The sequence below is a fragment of the Nesoenas mayeri genome (genome assembly GCF_963082525.1).
Source record: "Nesoenas mayeri genome assembly, chromosome: 1".
Classification (NCBI taxonomy): Eukaryota; Metazoa; Chordata; class Aves; order Columbiformes; family Columbidae; genus Nesoenas; species Nesoenas mayeri.
Window position 1 is genome coordinate 41335280 of NC_137541.1, and position 17227 is coordinate 41352506.

General features: G+C 37.9%; 1 protein-coding gene across 4 annotated transcripts in view; it reads right to left on the minus strand.

Moving 5' to 3' along the window:
• Positions 1–1193: 1193 nt before the first annotated feature.
• Positions 1194–17227, minus strand: part of ATF7IP (activating transcription factor 7 interacting protein) — a 367200-nt gene continuing 351166 nt past the window's right edge. For 3 of the 4 annotated variants that reach the window (XM_080362601.1, XM_080362602.1, XM_080362603.1), the window contains 8 exons: positions 16193–16291; positions 15205–15315; positions 14339–14482; positions 13103–13279; positions 10778–10869; positions 9880–9909; positions 8821–9015; positions 1196–2792 (listed from right to left, as the gene is read on the minus strand). In XM_080362601.1, the coding sequence (XP_080218727.1) occupies positions 2600–2792; positions 8821–9015; positions 9880–9909; positions 10778–10869; positions 13103–13279; positions 14339–14482; positions 15205–15315; positions 16193–16291 (1041 nt within the window). In that variant the 3' untranslated portion in view covers positions 1196–2599. Of the gene's footprint in view, positions 2793–8820; positions 9016–9879; positions 9910–10777; positions 10870–13102; positions 13280–14338; positions 14483–15204; positions 15316–16192; positions 16292–17227 lie in introns of all 4 variants that reach the window. The other variant, XM_080362611.1, reaches the window with a different exon arrangement.

Consider the following 17227-nt stretch of genomic DNA (forward strand, 5'->3'; position numbering starts at 1 on the left):
ATTGCCGAACCATTTACTGAAGACTGGGAAATAAAAGACCATAAGTAACAAAGCCCAACCTATGTGATTACTGTCAAAGCTCTTTCCCTTATGTGATGCATCAGAAATGGACAGAGATTTATCTCCTGAGACCCTTTCATAATCTTTTTGACTATGCAAACTAATGTCAGTCAATACCACTCTTCAGCTGTGCAGCAGGAGATGCAGGTGATGAAAACCTCAGTTTCACCCTCCTGGAAATAAAAGTAGCTTGGTTCTGATGGAAGGGTGGAAGATCCTGACCTATCTGGGCACAACTAATCAAGCACTCTCCCTTACTGACAGATGTTCTAGATCTCCTGCATCAGATGATGTTTCATCAACTGCCTTAGTTCTCTTCCCTGCTGCACTCCAGTCCTTATTTCAGACATCTGACATGTATTTCTACATGTAATTCAGATTATCAGGACACCAGCAGTAAGACTTACCTTCTCTGCTTAACACTGGTGTGGTACTTGGATACTATGAAACTCACCACCCCATGAAAACCTATAAATAAGGAAAGGCTCAAATCCAATTACCCTTTCATAATTAAATTTAAAAGCTTTTTGTAAAAATCAATGGCATATTGCCCAGAATTTGCTAGTAAGAAGTCTAAGCAGTGTTTTGTCACAGTATGCAAATTCCCAACCCACTGCCACCCCCTCTTATGGTTCAAAATTTCTAGTTGCTGGCTGCAGGGGCAGACAGGTCCTCGGTAATTCTGCAGTATTTTTATTCCAGAAAGGCATTCCAAAGGAGTTAGGAATCCATTCACTGGCAATTCTGCCATGCAAGATGCACCTACAAATGACTGTTCACCTTTTGTCACACCACTAGAATTCCCCTAACAAAGGTGTGACAAGAACACAGTGTGCTCCCACCAGATGACAAACACTGGTAACTTACATCCATCACACAGCTGGGCCACACAGGAAATCATAAAGCATGCTGAGGAAAACTCATCTTCAGATTTCCAATGGATAAATAAAAAAGTGTTATATACTTAGCTGCCATTATCACTGTATTTCTTTAGGAGCTTAAGATGACATGAATTCCAAAGTGGAGGGTATGTATGACGTTGGATAGAAATCCCCACTGAAATGTAAAGGTCTTGTTCTGACCACACTGAAGAGGCTACAGAAAAGACACTGAGGAAAAATGTACACGGTGAATTTACAGTGGTATTATATACCCATTGTTAGCAGGCCTGCAGAGGCACTTGGACTAGGGACACACAGAGGAGAGTCTGCAGAATCTGCTGAAAAGCCAATAAATCATAACAAATGCCGCTACGTAGCATCACTGTGAAGTAACTCAGGTGTGCTATCTTGAGGAGAACTTACCAATCTATACATTCTTCTGTGTGGGAATAGGGCACATCTGAATTATTTATGTGCCCCTCAGCGCTTTCAATCCGACAGAATCGACAGCAACCCCTTTATGTAAAGGCAGCTTGCATCTAAATGAAATACTGCTTTTTGAAACTGAAGTCATTTAGGAGTGAGTGGTTGTGCCATGATCATTATGATTCCCCAAGCTTTTTTGCATCTGAAGATCTTAGGATGGTCAGGATTGTAATCAGAAAGACTGCTTCTCCTGGAGCACATCTGCATATGAAAAGCTCTAATAACCAAATGCTACTTTTCAAATGGCTGAACTGCTAAGTAACCACCTTAAGAGACCAGTAATCCTTGTGAAGTTATTGGACAGTCATTGGAAGTTATTGTGGTTTCCTTTTTTTATTTTTTTTTGTTTGTTTTTTTTTGTTATTATTTTTTGTTTGTTGTTGCTGGTTGTTTGTTTTTAATACAATTAAGGATGTGCCATTTACACCCCACAAGAAAAAGCAGAAAGAGTCTTTATGGAAAAAACAAATATATTGAACACATACCAATCAAATGGTACAGATATGGGACTGGCTTTGATTTCAAAATTTAAGTAGAAATAAAAAAAGATGTAATGCAACAGCTGTTCAATTTCCAAGTCTAAATAGGCACTGCAAAAAGACATTTCTGTTTTCTCCAGCACACATTCCTGTCTAAATGCTCCCACCGTAATCAACTCCTAGGTTCCCAAACAAAAACATCACTGGGAACATAACCTTTGAGTAAGTTAATATCCATCCACCCACCCTCTTACAAAAAAAGCAAACCAAAAAAATCCCCCAAGATACAACCTTTCAATGCTGCTGTTTTGACTGGAGCAGAATTGGAGAATTTATAAAGGTTCAAAAGCACCCGAGGCAAGTAGTACAATATAATTTGTTCACTAACTTGTATTGGAAAGGAGATTAAAAACATTGAGATCTGCATCTTGGTACATAAAACTGTTGTCCTGAATAAAGAGAAATCTTTCAGAAAAGTTTTACAACTTGGTGGAAGTCCAGGACCCAGCTTTAGGCATCATTAATTGATGGGGTTTAATTCTGACTTGGTTATAACCACTTTTATATACTGTACATCTACCCTAGTTGGATCAGTGTCTGGAACTGCTCACTGGTGTCCCTTTGAACAACTGTAAACTAAACCATATTACGCAACATCATAGGAAGCTAGAGATCAGGTGAATATACAGCCAGTTATATCTCCCCTGCTTCGCGCTCCTCTGAGCTCCGCGGGTCTTCTGATCGGCCATTAGCACTTTCGTAAGAACGTTTCTTGTCTCTGAAATCTCGCGGTGACCTCTCTCTTGAGCTTCTCTCTTTATCACGTGATGTTCTATCACGATCTCTTGAACGTTCTTTGTCTCTGGAAGATCTTTCTTTTGAGGATCTGAAAAAGTGCAGTAAATTTGAGAATTCAAGTGAGTCACAGATCTGTAGCTATTAAATACTAAAATCAAAATGCTGTTTTTCTTCTTTTTCCAACCCAACTTTAGATTTATATAAATAGAAGTTTCTGAAAAGACATCAGAAATCATTCTACTCTTCTCCTTTTCCTACTTCCAATTTCAAAAGACAAACACTGAGAGAGGCAGAATTTAACCTACATTTATTATGGAACTCAGATTAAGGTCAATGTGCTTCACTAAATTGCTTATTTTCAACATCCACCCTCAAAGCTTGCATTAACAAGAAGCTTAATTGAAATTTCTCATCTGTAGTCTCTACCTGGAGAAGAATGTCTAGCCTACCTCAGATATACAAATCACAAGCTTACAAAATGTATTTTAAAAACTGGAGTTTGATTAAAAGCAAGGGGAAATCAGCTTGCATTATTCTTGAGTGAGGCTATTACATGATAAATATAAAACAAATCTGGAATCTGTGCCACGATTAGGTTCTGTTAGAAGAATTATCCCTTGTGTGATTTTATGATATTGGGGTGGTGTTACTTTTAGATATTTTACTCTGATAATAAGCATTTTCAAAAACTTTAAAACGAAGCCAGGAAAGAGCTTTTCTGTTAAACAGTCCACATAGTTTTAAATGAAATGAGGTATCTGTACTGGAAAAAAATATGGATTAGACATCCTCCTCTATATTTCCTCAGAGAGTACACCTAAGTATGTTACTGAAAGGCATCACATTTTCATTTTAAGATGTACTGTAATCATAAAAAGATTCCAATACATACTTTTGCAGAAAAATCTTAACAGCATGTTACAAAGCCACTTACTTATTTCTTGGTAAAAAAAAATCTGGTGTACTGGACAGCAAGACTGTACTCTCTCAGTTTACAGAAAGTTACTGTCATCACCTCAAAGCTTCAAAACTGAAGTCTGCATCATGCTCCTGCACTAATTTCCTTTCACAGTCTTACAAAGAAGTGCCCTTTCATTTTAGTTCCTTTGTTGGAAAGATTATTTTCCCTACAATATAGTGTTTTGCAAGACTTAGTATTTGCAGACACTAAGATCCACAGGCATTGCTCCTATTCCACAAAATACATGTCAAATAAGAAGTTAATACTGGAGTTAATATAGCTGTTTCACAAGCATTTTGCGCTGCAAGTCCTCAGCAGAAGTAACAATGCTTCCAAACCGGCTGACTCAGGCTGACTCTAGTAATTAATCCTAGAATAGGCAGACAGACAGGATGAGATGACATCCACAGCTCTGGCTTCTCATTCAATGCATTTTTGGAGGAATTGAAGATGCATTCATCCAGCCATTTCATCTCTCTACAGGTGTCTCTAACCAGCTGATGAGAAGGAAGACTGGCTTTTATTAATCACGGCATAGCGATGTCAAAGTTTATACAATCCCTTTAGCAAGCAGTATTACTACCAGAAGACTTCAATTAAAATACCATTCCCACCTTTATCAAGAGCATGGCAGAGCCTTTTGAATCAGAACCTCTACTAGATGTACATAATCTAGAATGCTTGGAGAGCATGACTTTCTAACTGACCAGGTGGATTCTTCAGCAGAAATAGACCCCTTCACCAGACATGTGGGCAGCATCCACTATGTCATGTTCACCAACTACGAATTGCGTTATAATATGTGATACTGGTTCCAAGACAGTATCTGTGGGTGCCTGCATTGGGCCTGAGAACAAAAAAAAAATACCTAAGTAGCCTTGGACAAAAATCCTGGAGCAGCCAGTCAGACCTAGGAAAGCAGGGAAAGATGTAGCTACAGTTTCAAACTTTCCAAGCGGTGTTTGACTAAATGGGTCTGTGTTCACCCCTCCTCAACAGAAAAAAACCCTCACACAACAAAAACAACAAAAACAAACAAACGAAACAAAACCACCAACAACGAAAAAACACCCCCCCCCAACAACCAACCCCCCAAAAAACCCACAACCAAACAAACACAAAAACCAAACCAACCAAACCCACAACTAAATCAAATTAAAACTAAAGAAAGTGAAATCTGTACTTCTTTACCACAGCAGAAAATTAGCACATGGCTAGAATATTTTGTTGTCCACCAGGATATGAAGGATATTAAAAGAAAACAAAACAAAACTGTCTAAATGCTTAGAGTGGGGAATAATTGTCTAAATGCTAAGAGTGGGATCTACCTCACCCAGCTTGTGAGGTGGGTACTCACTACAGTTTGTGCTGTAGACATCTAAGCTAATCAGCCAGATTTCCTTTACAGTCAGCAGAAGAAATAAGATACTTTAAGGCATGATTTGTCTCATCTTACATAGACATAAAATTATGTCAGATGAGTCTGTAATGAGACTCATGAGACTTACATCTGACCCAGTCATCTAAAGCCAGGTGAAATGAAGTCCCATCCTATGACTACAGGTATTTTATTTGTCTATACAATGTCTACCAGTACATTAGCCCTTGTCACATGAATTCTTCTAAGTGGACTCACGAATACTGACCCAATTTCCCCACACTAGGTCTGCTGTCATGATTGATCTTATTGTTGAGCATGCACCTCAACACCTAACTGCAAATATTCACTTTTCCATTGCCAATCAAGAAGCACAAAATACGTATTTTGTTTCTCATGAGATGAAAGATGATTGATTTTAGTTATTTGGAACTTATAGCTAACTGTGAAGAAAACAGGACTTTATTTAGACCTGCTCTTGGTAAGCCAGTAATCCAAGGCTGCATAGACCTAGGGTTCCTGTTACCTTAGGCTGTTGCTGTTATTACCAGGTGGGTTCCCATTATCTTAGACACACTGCTACTATTTCCAGACGCTTTGTATGCGTTCAGTTGGGCCCACAGAGTGCATAGGTCCGCTCCTTATACTGATAAATTTGAAATAAGATCTCAGCCACTAAGAGATTTAAAATCTACCCATCTCTTCATAAGGTGAATGATGATACAAGATTAAGGAAAACATGTCTGTCAGACAAAATTATATATTAGTAAAATATCCTCAGATACAGTACAGAATAAATATCCCTTTACTTTCAGAACGAAGAAGTACCTGAGAAGTGGCAGCTTTTCATTTTATGTGAAAGACTCTTTATAAAATACTTTCTGAAGAAGCGTGGACAGAAAAACCAGAAGCAGCTGCATGGTTTGCTGCAAACAATACTCAGCACAGGTTTGTCTGTGGTAATGTTATATAGAACAAAATGGGAAAATGACTTCTAGGAGAAGCACATCTAGAGTTTCTTCAGTGAGGAGTCTAATCGTCTAGTATGCTTACATGTTGTAACCATAATGGATATAATCAAAACTCAAAAGAAACCCAGACACATAAATAGCTTTTACAGCAGGATACAGCAGCCTACTGTAACTGTATTTTATGGTACTCTAACCAAGGCCAAAAAAATCACACTTAAGGCTTTAGGTTAACATAAAATGATGCAGCTCTTCCCACAGTGCAACCACAACTCCACGTTTCTCTTAAGGCCCTAGAACTAGGGGCAACACGGGCTGCCACTGCTGCAGCTTTCAGCTCTTTCTGTTGCTTCTGGTGTCACATTCTGCTCTTCTGCAAGAGTTTGGCAAAAGCACCACGTTCCCCAGATCTGAATTTAGTTGGTTATTCAAAACCAAAAGGCTATGACTCCTTCCTGAAGAAGTTAACTTGCTGGAGTTTGTCTTATTTTTGAGAGTATTCTTGGCCAGAATTCCTTGGACAACAATGTTTTGAGCTTAAGGAAGACAGGTTTGAATAAAAGTATTGCATATGAGGATTTTAAGAAATTCCTAAAAAAAAAACTAAAAAAAAAAAAAAAAAGGAATTTGGCAACAAATCCCTCCCTGGACTAGAAAAGAGTTATAGAAGACAAGGAAGTATAATACATTTGAGGCTGCAAGTTCACATTTATTTTGGATTCTGGCATGAACAGCGGTGTTCAACAGAAAGACTCCTCCCACATTCATGTGAAAAGCAGCTCTAATGGCTAGAAGGGCATCTCTACAGAGGAGACATCCAGCCTGGCTGCAAGTTTAATAGGTACCCTGGTCCCAGTGCAGCAACATCACAGCTCTAATGATTTTTCAGTCTATTGAAAACACAATATACATACTTTAAGAGGAAAAATTTTGCTTGAGCTCAGAGAAATAAGAGGTATGAGCTGCTAATTAATGATGGCAGAGCAGTATCTTTTCCCCTCAAGTTAACAGTAATGCAAACCTCTTATTTGCACCAAGGATTCTTCCAACACAGGTGCGTGTCATTCCTTCAGGGCAGGAACTGATATAGTGAGAAAATATTTCCAGTACCAAATATCATAAGACTAAAATCTCATGCCCTGAAGTACATCATCTTTATAATGCATTCACACAAAACAAGGCTTGAAGGGTTTATCCTCTAACAGCATCTTGCAAGATGACACTAACTTAATCTTCACATCACCTCGTGCTTTTTCAATTCACCTTTGGCAGCTGGGAATGACAGGTTTACTGTTATATGGATAGCACCAACGTTTCACATAATTTCCTTGATCTTACGTATTTCTCTGTCAACATACAGGACAATGCATCATTTGCATTGCGCATATCATACTGGACAGTTTGAGCAACTACGATGCAAATCCCCTCCCCCCCAAAAAAAAATCAATCAGCATGGTTTTCTTTGAGGGATTGAAATCGGGTCTTGCAAGGTCAGACTTCAAAGCTGAAGAATTACAGGCAATTTGAGCATTTGCTCTATACAGTGGTTCATCCAAGTTCACAAATGTGTTGATTCAAAGGCAAATGTCTATTTTAAGACTGAAAAACTACAGGTTTGAAGAGTTCACTAATCTGCCATTGTGAATGCCTCGAAGAGGCAGGCTTTTTAGGATAAGCGTCATGACAGGCTACAATCAAGACAGAAATTGCAGAGTCTAAAATGTTGACTTCAGGATACTAAAGAACACTACACTGAAGAATTTTAAATACCAGACACTACTGATTGTATCAACTAAAGTGCTGGAGACTGAAGTTTCATCCATCTGCAACAAAAATAAGGAAACAAAAGACTTGGCCCAACCCTGTCTTCTATGCTCTCTTACAGAGCACAATGAGACTGCAGTTGCCTACCTACTCCAGGAAGAAAAAAACCCTAATTTTTAGGGCAAAGAACCCAAGAGATACTTGAAATCATTCAACACATATTTCCCCATCCTTAGTGATTTAATTTCTAAAATAATGTCAATTATAAACCCCACATGTGCAACCACTGTAAAACCAGATCTTTTCTCTTCTTGCAAGTCAACAGTCTGTCAGGGTTTTAAGACTGGGCACCCTGTCCACTGTACTGCACTCAAATCTATGCCACACTGGCTGACGTATACCAGAAAGGAATCCTGGTTATGAGCAGACCTCCCTATCAGATGCCTCGTTGTGCAATTCCAACATACTTCTAAATTGTGCTTACCTCACTCATCTAAAATAAGCCAGCAAATCCTCAGGAGCAGACAGCAACTGAGTCATTCAAAAGTAACAGCCCCAGACTGCTCTCTGCAGTAATCCTTCCAAGAGAGGTTGAGCCACTTTCCTTGTAAAGCAACATCTCCAGATACAACGCAACAAGTTTCTTCTCAGGGATATCTAAATAGGTTTTTATCTGGCACAGCCAGCAGACAGACTCCATTGCTGGGAACAAGAGTCCAAGGGAAGAACCAATTGTGTGACAGAAAGACAACCGCTGATGCCCGTGGGCTCAAATGGAGATCAACTGTTTCACTTTCTACACTGCAGGAAGCTGGTAGTGTTATCAACTTGACACCTTATATCACTCCTCCATAACCTTATTATTTTTATTAAGAAAAAAAATCACTACTGTATGTGAAATCATAAACGTGCTAATGGTCTAACTGAAATCAGAGACAGGCTCAAAATGTGTTTAAATTATCAAGTGCTAAATGTAAACTCAACTCAGAAAGAAAATTCTCAACACACATTTAGGAAAATCCATTTATTTCTTGTCCACATTTACCTCTTTTTGGAGCTGCGTTCTCGGCTCCTCTCCCTGGAACTGTGCCTGCTTCTATGGTGGCTGCGACTCCGGCTGCGGCTGTTCGAGCGAGACCTGTGACGATGGCGTTTCTCACGGGATTTGGAGCGAGTTCTTCTCTTTCGTTCCCGGGAGGTTGAGCGAGACCGATGTCTGCGGCGATCTCGGGACCTAGATCTAGGAACAGAAAGGACTTAAACCATACATTGCATTCACCTACTTACTCTATCAGGGTATTTTGAATATTATGCACTCTCAGCATAAACAAAACTGTAGAGACAATGGTCTGCAGTGTTCAGAGCTAATCCATTGTCCTATCACAGGCAAAGAGAGGGAAAAGCAACATTAGAAATCCTACAAAATCCTTTGTAGGAGTTTGCAGAAAATTTTACAGTTAATTCAAGACTATGCATGATTATAGCATAGCCTATTCAGGCTTCTGAAAGGAATTAAAAATGTGGAAAAAAAAAATCTACTTTTAGAATTTTAAAACCTTCTCTTTATCAGGCAAAGTTGTAGAACTTCTTAATGCAGTGATAGGGATCATCTGCCACAACCGATGTATTATGGTATTTGAAGAAAGTAGGACTATACCCTTCCATAGAGCTGCTATGATCAAACTAATCTGGAAGGTTCTAAACACCATGCAAATTCAGGAGGGATTTTTTTGTTGTTGTTGTTTTTTTGGTGTGTGTTTGTGGTCCCCCCGCCCCCTTTCCTTTTTTTGGTTATTGTTAAAAAAACATGGGTTTTCACCAAACGGTACAAACCTTAAGCTTCTGTTTCGAAGAAAGAGCAATTATCTGTGTTGCAAGCATTATTTGGGACAAAAAGTTGCATTGCAACAGCCACAAAACACATATAGACTCAGTAGGATGGTGATAAATACTGTATAAACACACAAAGAGATGACTATGTAACAGAATGCTTTGCCTGTAAAGACAGATGCCTTAAACGAATAGTGCTAGACAAACTCATAATGTTCCAGCTTGCGAAAGGATGGCTTCACTGATGGTATTCCTTGTCTGCAAATCCACATACCTTTTGGCATGCCTGCTGTGGGATCTGGAGCTGAAACAAATGGAAAATAATCAATTTTTCTTACAGAACCTTATTATCAAATAAAGCACAACTTAATAATAATTATAAACCAAACTAGTTGACCTGTTATTGTATTTTTTGCTTTACTGGCAATTATTTAAAGGCCTTTTCTTTGACATTAATATCTTTGTAACATATTTACCAGGAAATACATCCCTCTGAAAACTGTTTTGTGTTTGTTACGTTTTTTAATTTATTTTTGAGCCTACCATGCTACAAACTCCAAAGAATACCTAATCTGCTTTTTTATTGTCACCACTCTTGACAGAAAAAGCACTCCTTTTTTTCTTGTCATGCATGTATTATCAGACTGCAACCAATTTCAAAGTTTACACTGTTAACCTCTGAAGCTGACAAGTGAAGAGAACTGCAGTTCAGAGCCCATTTTACTCCAGCCCCACAAGGCCTGGAAGTAACTATTTCATAGAAAAACAGTCAACTCCTTTCCTCAGTCATACATTCAATTACTTCCAGTAACGGAAATTCCTAACATCTGTAAAGAAATAGCTGACACCTGACAGATGTTAGAAACCCACATGTGTGTAAGCTTACATCTGTGAGGTCTCAAAACAAAGTACACACCTGAGAATTACCTCATTTAAAGGGCATTTGTTGAAACCGGTACAGGCATTTCTATCTGCAGTTTTTAAAAAAGCTTTCTATGAAAACAACTCAGATTATAAGAGTTAGATATAAATTTCACTCTCAACACTTTTAAGCTTCCAAGGAATGCAGACTAGTGATTCTGCAGATGCAAAAACGTGTATGAACTACACCATAGTTTCCTCATTAAACTTAAATAGGTCATTATGTATATGCAATTAAAATAGATCCCTACCTCCTTAGTTTTTCCCTTTCTTCTCTTTCCCTCTCCTCTCTACGCTTCAGACGTTCCTGATTTCGTTTCTCCTGTTTATCAGCCACAATCCTCTAGAAGCGAAAGGAATATATTCATTAAGTTACATTTCAAAATTTCTCAGATGAACGTGCTATAAAAATAATCTAGACAGTTAACATTCAGTTCTTTCCCTTGTGTGTATTATTCCCTTGCTCATCCTCAGTATAAATAAATATTTTTTTTTCTCTCCAACAAATAGAAGTTATTGCAGAATAGCTGCAGCAAATAGATAGGTGTTACATGAAGACCTGAAATATGTAGCATTAAGCTTCCACAAAGGGGAATTCAGAGCAGTAAGTCATGCCTTTAATGCGAGAGTTTCCATGCCAATCCTATCACACTTTGGCCACTGGGGAAAGGTAGAAAGGAATCAGAACACGGAGAGTTAATTGTTTTATTAACTCTTTCAGCTATACTGTGACACAAATAAATCCTTAGTCTTAAATGACTTGGTTGGGCTGCTACCTAGTTTTGAGGCTACTTGTTTCTGTATTGTGAACATGAAACATGATTAGAGAGGACGCTTCAGCTGACGGCCCCCAGGTTGAACTCACTACTACTGGGGACAAGGCACGCTCAGTAGAGGGCCCTCAGATGTGGAACTCACAACTGGAGATCTGGCCAAACCCAAGTCTCGCCACCTTCTGGACATGATGCAAGAAATTCAACTCTTTGTAAAGACCTTCTTCTGAGATGTGGAATTGCCCCAGCAGCATCTTGATTAGATCTCTGAGGAGAGCTCTGAGGAAGGAGGGGATAGTTATTGTTTTCTTTTTTTGTTAGCGAAATACTTTAAATGATTATTTTATTGATGCTTTGGGAATGTGAAATAATTATCCATGCATTTTTTTTTCTGAATGGTGTAATCAGTTATTTCAGTTTTGTCAAATTATATCTATACTTCCTTGTACAATATCAGTAATTTAACTACAAACAAAGTTTCTTGTTCAAGTCACTCTGCTCAATTTCATGGAGGGATGAGAGGAAGCACACGATCTGTTATAGTCATCTAAGTTTTAAGTTACACCAACTATATTTAGAAGCCAAAGTTGCCAATATAGTGAACGGAAAGAGTTGGGCTTTCCAAATGGCAAGTCACAGTATCCATGCAAGACAGCTGGAATATTATAAAATATAAATCAACTCAATTTTATCAAACTCAGTAGCAGCATTTTCTGCTTTTAGGGCTTCAACTCCTTCAGCTACTGCCTTTAGTGATTTCTCCAGTTAAATGCTTAATTGAGCCTCGAACTCCATATTTTGCATATTAAGATCATAAACGGCTTCAGTGTACAAATCCATCCTCTTGAACACCAGAAGTCTAGAATATAATTCCAGTAAGTCTTTCTTCCAGCACACAACTTATGGTCAAGATGGTGTTGTTTAGGGTAATATTCCAACTGGATTTCAAATCTTCAGGCTATAGAGAACATGCAACCTCCATGTAACCATTATTTTAATGGCTACCCTGACTTCAAGATATACATCTTTTTTGTATTCTGACTTTGAATATCTACAGCCTTGAGTTGTTGGAACTTATTTATTTCATCTATCGTCAGTTAAGCTTAAAAGCTTCCAAAAATTACTTAAAACTTAAAAAATTAAATCTTCTTTAGTTGTTGGTACCTAAAGAATTCAAGTCACCTCCTACTCTTTGTCCAGATAAAATAAACTAATTGAGTTTTAGCCTTTCACCATAGAGCAGGCTGTTTGAGCTCCAGGCATTTCTGTAGATCTTTTTGGAAAACTTTGCCATGTTATCATCCTCCTTATGCAGTGGTACCAAAAACGAGGATTTCAACGCCAGCCCTATTAACGTTTTAGCCTACTTAGATAAATATCACTCATTTCAGCCCACTACATGGTCTTGTATTTTCAAGGATCTCATTATTACTTTTAGCAAATCAACTGGCAAAAAGTAAATTTGCCTATCTCCTATGACTGGTGAGTATGTTTCAACATGACTTTTGTTCAAAATAGTTTTCCATTTTACAGGTGGAATTGCACCTCTCTGTTCCCAAGATGCATTACTTTGAACACGTTTTAATATACCTCCATGTAAAAGAGGTCATCTTATCAAATTATCCAGATAATTTGTATTATATTAGCATGTTCAGTGATTTATACATGAATGAAATTCCAAATTTTAAAGTAATATGAAAAAAATTCACATGCCCAGAAAGAAATATTCCATTTAGGTGGCCTGGCAAATAATTAAGTAGGAGCATATGCATATACACACACAAAAATATAAGAATTATTTACCCTGAGTTCCTCAAGCTTCTCTCTTATTTCAATAAATCCTAAATGCAGCTTTCCTCCAAAGTGGTCAGCAAGTCGTCGGTCATTGTCATGAAGACCAAGATAAGCCGAGCACACTTCACAAACCCGTAGCTTCTGCTGCTGAAAGCTAGAGGCAGGCATAGAATTCCGGTATACTTCCTAGGAAAAAGAAACCCAAATCACAATTTGCTAGCTGTTATTCCTGAATGCACAGAAAAAGATAACACTTTACCAAAGATACACTACAAATGGTAACTGAATTAGATGCACACCAGCACACCCTTCAGTTAATTCACACTATTCATAAGCCAGCTGTCTCATTAAGATGCAAGACAGGCTCCTTATTTTGAAGGTTGGACATATTTAAAAGCAGGACATCAGCAACTGGTTTTGCAAATTAAGAAGTGGGGGGATTTTTACCTTAAGATCATACTACTTAGAAGGATGAACAACTTTCTCATACACAACAACGAATACACGCTAACACTACAATTACTACATTAAGGTATTATGAAAATATAACACCAGTTTTCTTTCTGAACTCAGTTTAAAACAGTAGTAGTTTCCTAAAAAAAATCTACCTGCATTTTAGACACTAGTTAAATAAGTTATCTGAGCAAAATTAATCTAGACAGTCAGATGACAGATAAGCAAGACTGCCAGCAACCCCTCTGGTACCATTAACACAGCTGCAGATTTTTTTTCTATAAATTTAATTATCTTGGTGAAACACAGTATCAAAGAGCTCTTGGTGAGTTCTGCTACTTCAACATTACAAGGACAGTTTTGACTTGCATGATACACAAGCCACTAATTTCTTTCCATGAAGACAATGGTTCGTGTCACTGAAGCTTTCCAGTACAGCACAGCATGAGGCACAACAGGGTTGCCGCAGCAAGAGCCACGAGACTGAATGAGATACATCAGTCTAACAAATACAGACACAACTGTTGTGTTCACAGACACAACTGGCCAATACAGCTAAACTAGGACAAATGCATCGTCCACGGAAGCGAGAATAATTTTAATAGTATAGGAGTGTATTTAAAGGTAGAAACTTTAATTATACAGGATGCCACAAGCAAATTCTTAGGTTTATCTGAAGCAATTAGTTACGGATGTGACAGCAGATAAGACATTTTGCATTACACAGATGCCAACCAATTTAATATCAGACACTGCCCCTTCCCTCACCCAAGCCTTACACAATCAACTTACTTCAGCTTCTCTCTTCTTTACCCGAGCCTTCTCCACTTCATCCATTACTTTTTGAGATTCTTCCACATTCCCATCAGCTCCAAGCTGTTCTACTTTGGCCAGCAGTTTCCCAATTTCTTCATTCAATTCATGAACTCTTTCAGCCTTGAAAGACAAGGAAAAGTTTAACACAAGAAAGGCTTTTAAACTATGGAAAACAATCCGAACTACTGCTGAGTTATTATACGCACCATCAGTAGGATAAAATTAAAATAAACATGCAGAGATAACTTCACCAGGTAAAAGTGAAACGGAAGTTGCCTCATGCAAAAACACACAGAGAAAGGCTGAGTTATCAAGTCTATGTACCAACTCCAGAGCAGGATTTTGTTCAGAAACTTCAAGTAATTCCCAGTGTTGTCTATACCACAGTCTTGCAAAATTAATATCTGTACAACCATTCCTCCTAGCATGTGCATATATGGGCAGAAAATTGATAAAAGTGTTTTTTGTTTTTTTTTTCCCCAGTGAAAAGACCTTGAGAAAACCACATAATGGTTTTGGGTATTGTTTTGCTTATATTTGCTTATATTTTTTATATTTGCTTATGGGTAAAGTTTTTGATCAAAAATGTAAGAATTACTAACATTTGCATTGCATGGTATCACAGAGAGTCAAGTTTCCCGAGCACAAAAACTATGACAGAGGTCTCTTCCGTATGTTCTCTCTGTGCTTTAAGGGCAGTTTTGGGAAGGACATAAAAAACATCTTATTTTTCCCCTCCTCAGCATGAATTATCAGATTGGATAGATTGCCAAAGCCTTAAGTTGGCTCCTTAGAAAAAGAGACCTTCAAAGAGACTTCAGTAACTAGTTCTACATGCTTACTTTAGCTGCAACTTCAGCACTGATCTCTTCTTGGGTTTCTGCTAGTCTTTTCTTAGCCACTTCTGTTCTCCTGTCACAGTCTGCAATAAATGACTGCAGGTGGTCCATTGCCTAAAACACCAATAAAAACACTGATCAATGCTGTCAAGAACATGAAAATTTCATTAGCCTTAACACTTTCCAGGTTTATTAAGACTTAACTTTCATAAGTTTTTATTAGCGAAACCTTGGTAAAACAATAATCTAGTAGTTTATGGTGACTAATCACATATGTTAATACATAACATTTTAAAAATCATAGTCTACATGTTGTCATAGCTATAAATACTTGTAGAAGCAGTATACCAAATAATTCAATAAGCTAAGTCAGTCTATTTGCTAATGCACGCATTCAAGTTCTTCAAAGGATATTCAGGTTCACCTCACCCAGTTAATACATGTTATACTGTAACTTTTTCCACCAGGTTTTTAAGGTATTAAGCATATTAACACCATCCTTCCAATCAGTAACAAAAAAAACCCAAACCTTTTTGTCCTAGTGAAGACTAACTTCCTAGTCAGGAGTTCAAAATTGTATTACCCAAACTACATTATACTGAGGTCTAGTATATGGTTTGTTATCCCAAATATAAAATGACTTTCTTCAATAAGTGTAGAATTTAAGACTCTCTTCAAAGCATACACACCCTTAACATTTGCTTGCTACTTGATAACACTAAGACACCATCCAGGATTACAATAATTTGTCCTGTGGAATGCTGTTAACAGTTCTACCTAGAAATGATTACCAATGCAAACTAACTATTCACATATAATGATAAAGAGGTATGTATCCTTTATGTAACTGTGCAACGGTTTCTCCGCCTCTTCCTACAAAATTACTTTCCAAAAGTTTTCATTTTGTGTGTACCAAAACTTTTGTTTTACAGTTTATCCACCTAGGTACATAAATTACACTTTCTTTCCACCATTGAAACAAAATACATACATCAAGCTCAAAGAAGAAGTCTTGATCTTTGGATGCTATTTCATAGTCTGCTCTTAATGCCAGGTCATGCACTTTCAGACATTCTCCAAGGTCCATTCTCTGAAAGAGACAGAGGTAGAGTAGTATAATTTTTCAGAAGTGTTACAAGGAATTAAGTGAGCATGAAGCAAATCATCTCCCCTGTGGGACTGAAAGGACAGTTTAATAAAGCTATAAGACAACAACAGATCTTTAATAAACATGCACGAATCAGGAAATAATAAAAGCAGACAGAGTGAACAACTTATCATGATGGCAGTTTGCATTACAGAGTATCATTAACATCCTGCAAAAACACTGTTTTACTAAAAAACCATAACCTGAAGGGATGGTAATCACTCTAAGCCAGCATTACTACTGCAATTTTCTGTTCTCCCGTTATCACTGTAGTGTGGCACCTGATGCTGGCACATCTGCCTGTGCATTTGAACACAATCTGGGTATTGTCTGGGTAAAATGTATCTTAGCAAACCAAAGACAGAGAGTATTTTCAGCAGTGTATCTTTGTCCAACTTGTCAGGCAGCCACACAAACAGACGTGCTGACAATATGTAGGGGGCAATGTAACAGTGGACTGGGGCAATGTAATAGCGGACTTGAACAGCTAGGATCTCCTAGAGTATCAAGATGTCACTTGAGAAACCCTTGAATAATTTCAGTAATGTTAGCAGCGATTTGGGGGTATGAGGGAGGTGGTTAGGGAAGATTTCTTTTTGTTAGATGTCTCTATCAGGAGACAGGAATTTTGCCTTTCCTTCCCCTCTTTGATCCAACATAGTACAGCCTTATAAATACTCACGTGGCTTAAGAGACAGGGAGCAACAACAAGCGTGTACAAGAGAAAATGACTCTTTTTCATTAGCTTTGCTGCTAAAAAAATTGCATCGGTGGAATTGCACCTTAACACAGCCTGTTTTAGTCTTGGCTAATCCCTTGAAAGCACCTTAACAGAAACATTACTACTAATGTCTTTCCTAGAAGTTCCATTAGAAAATC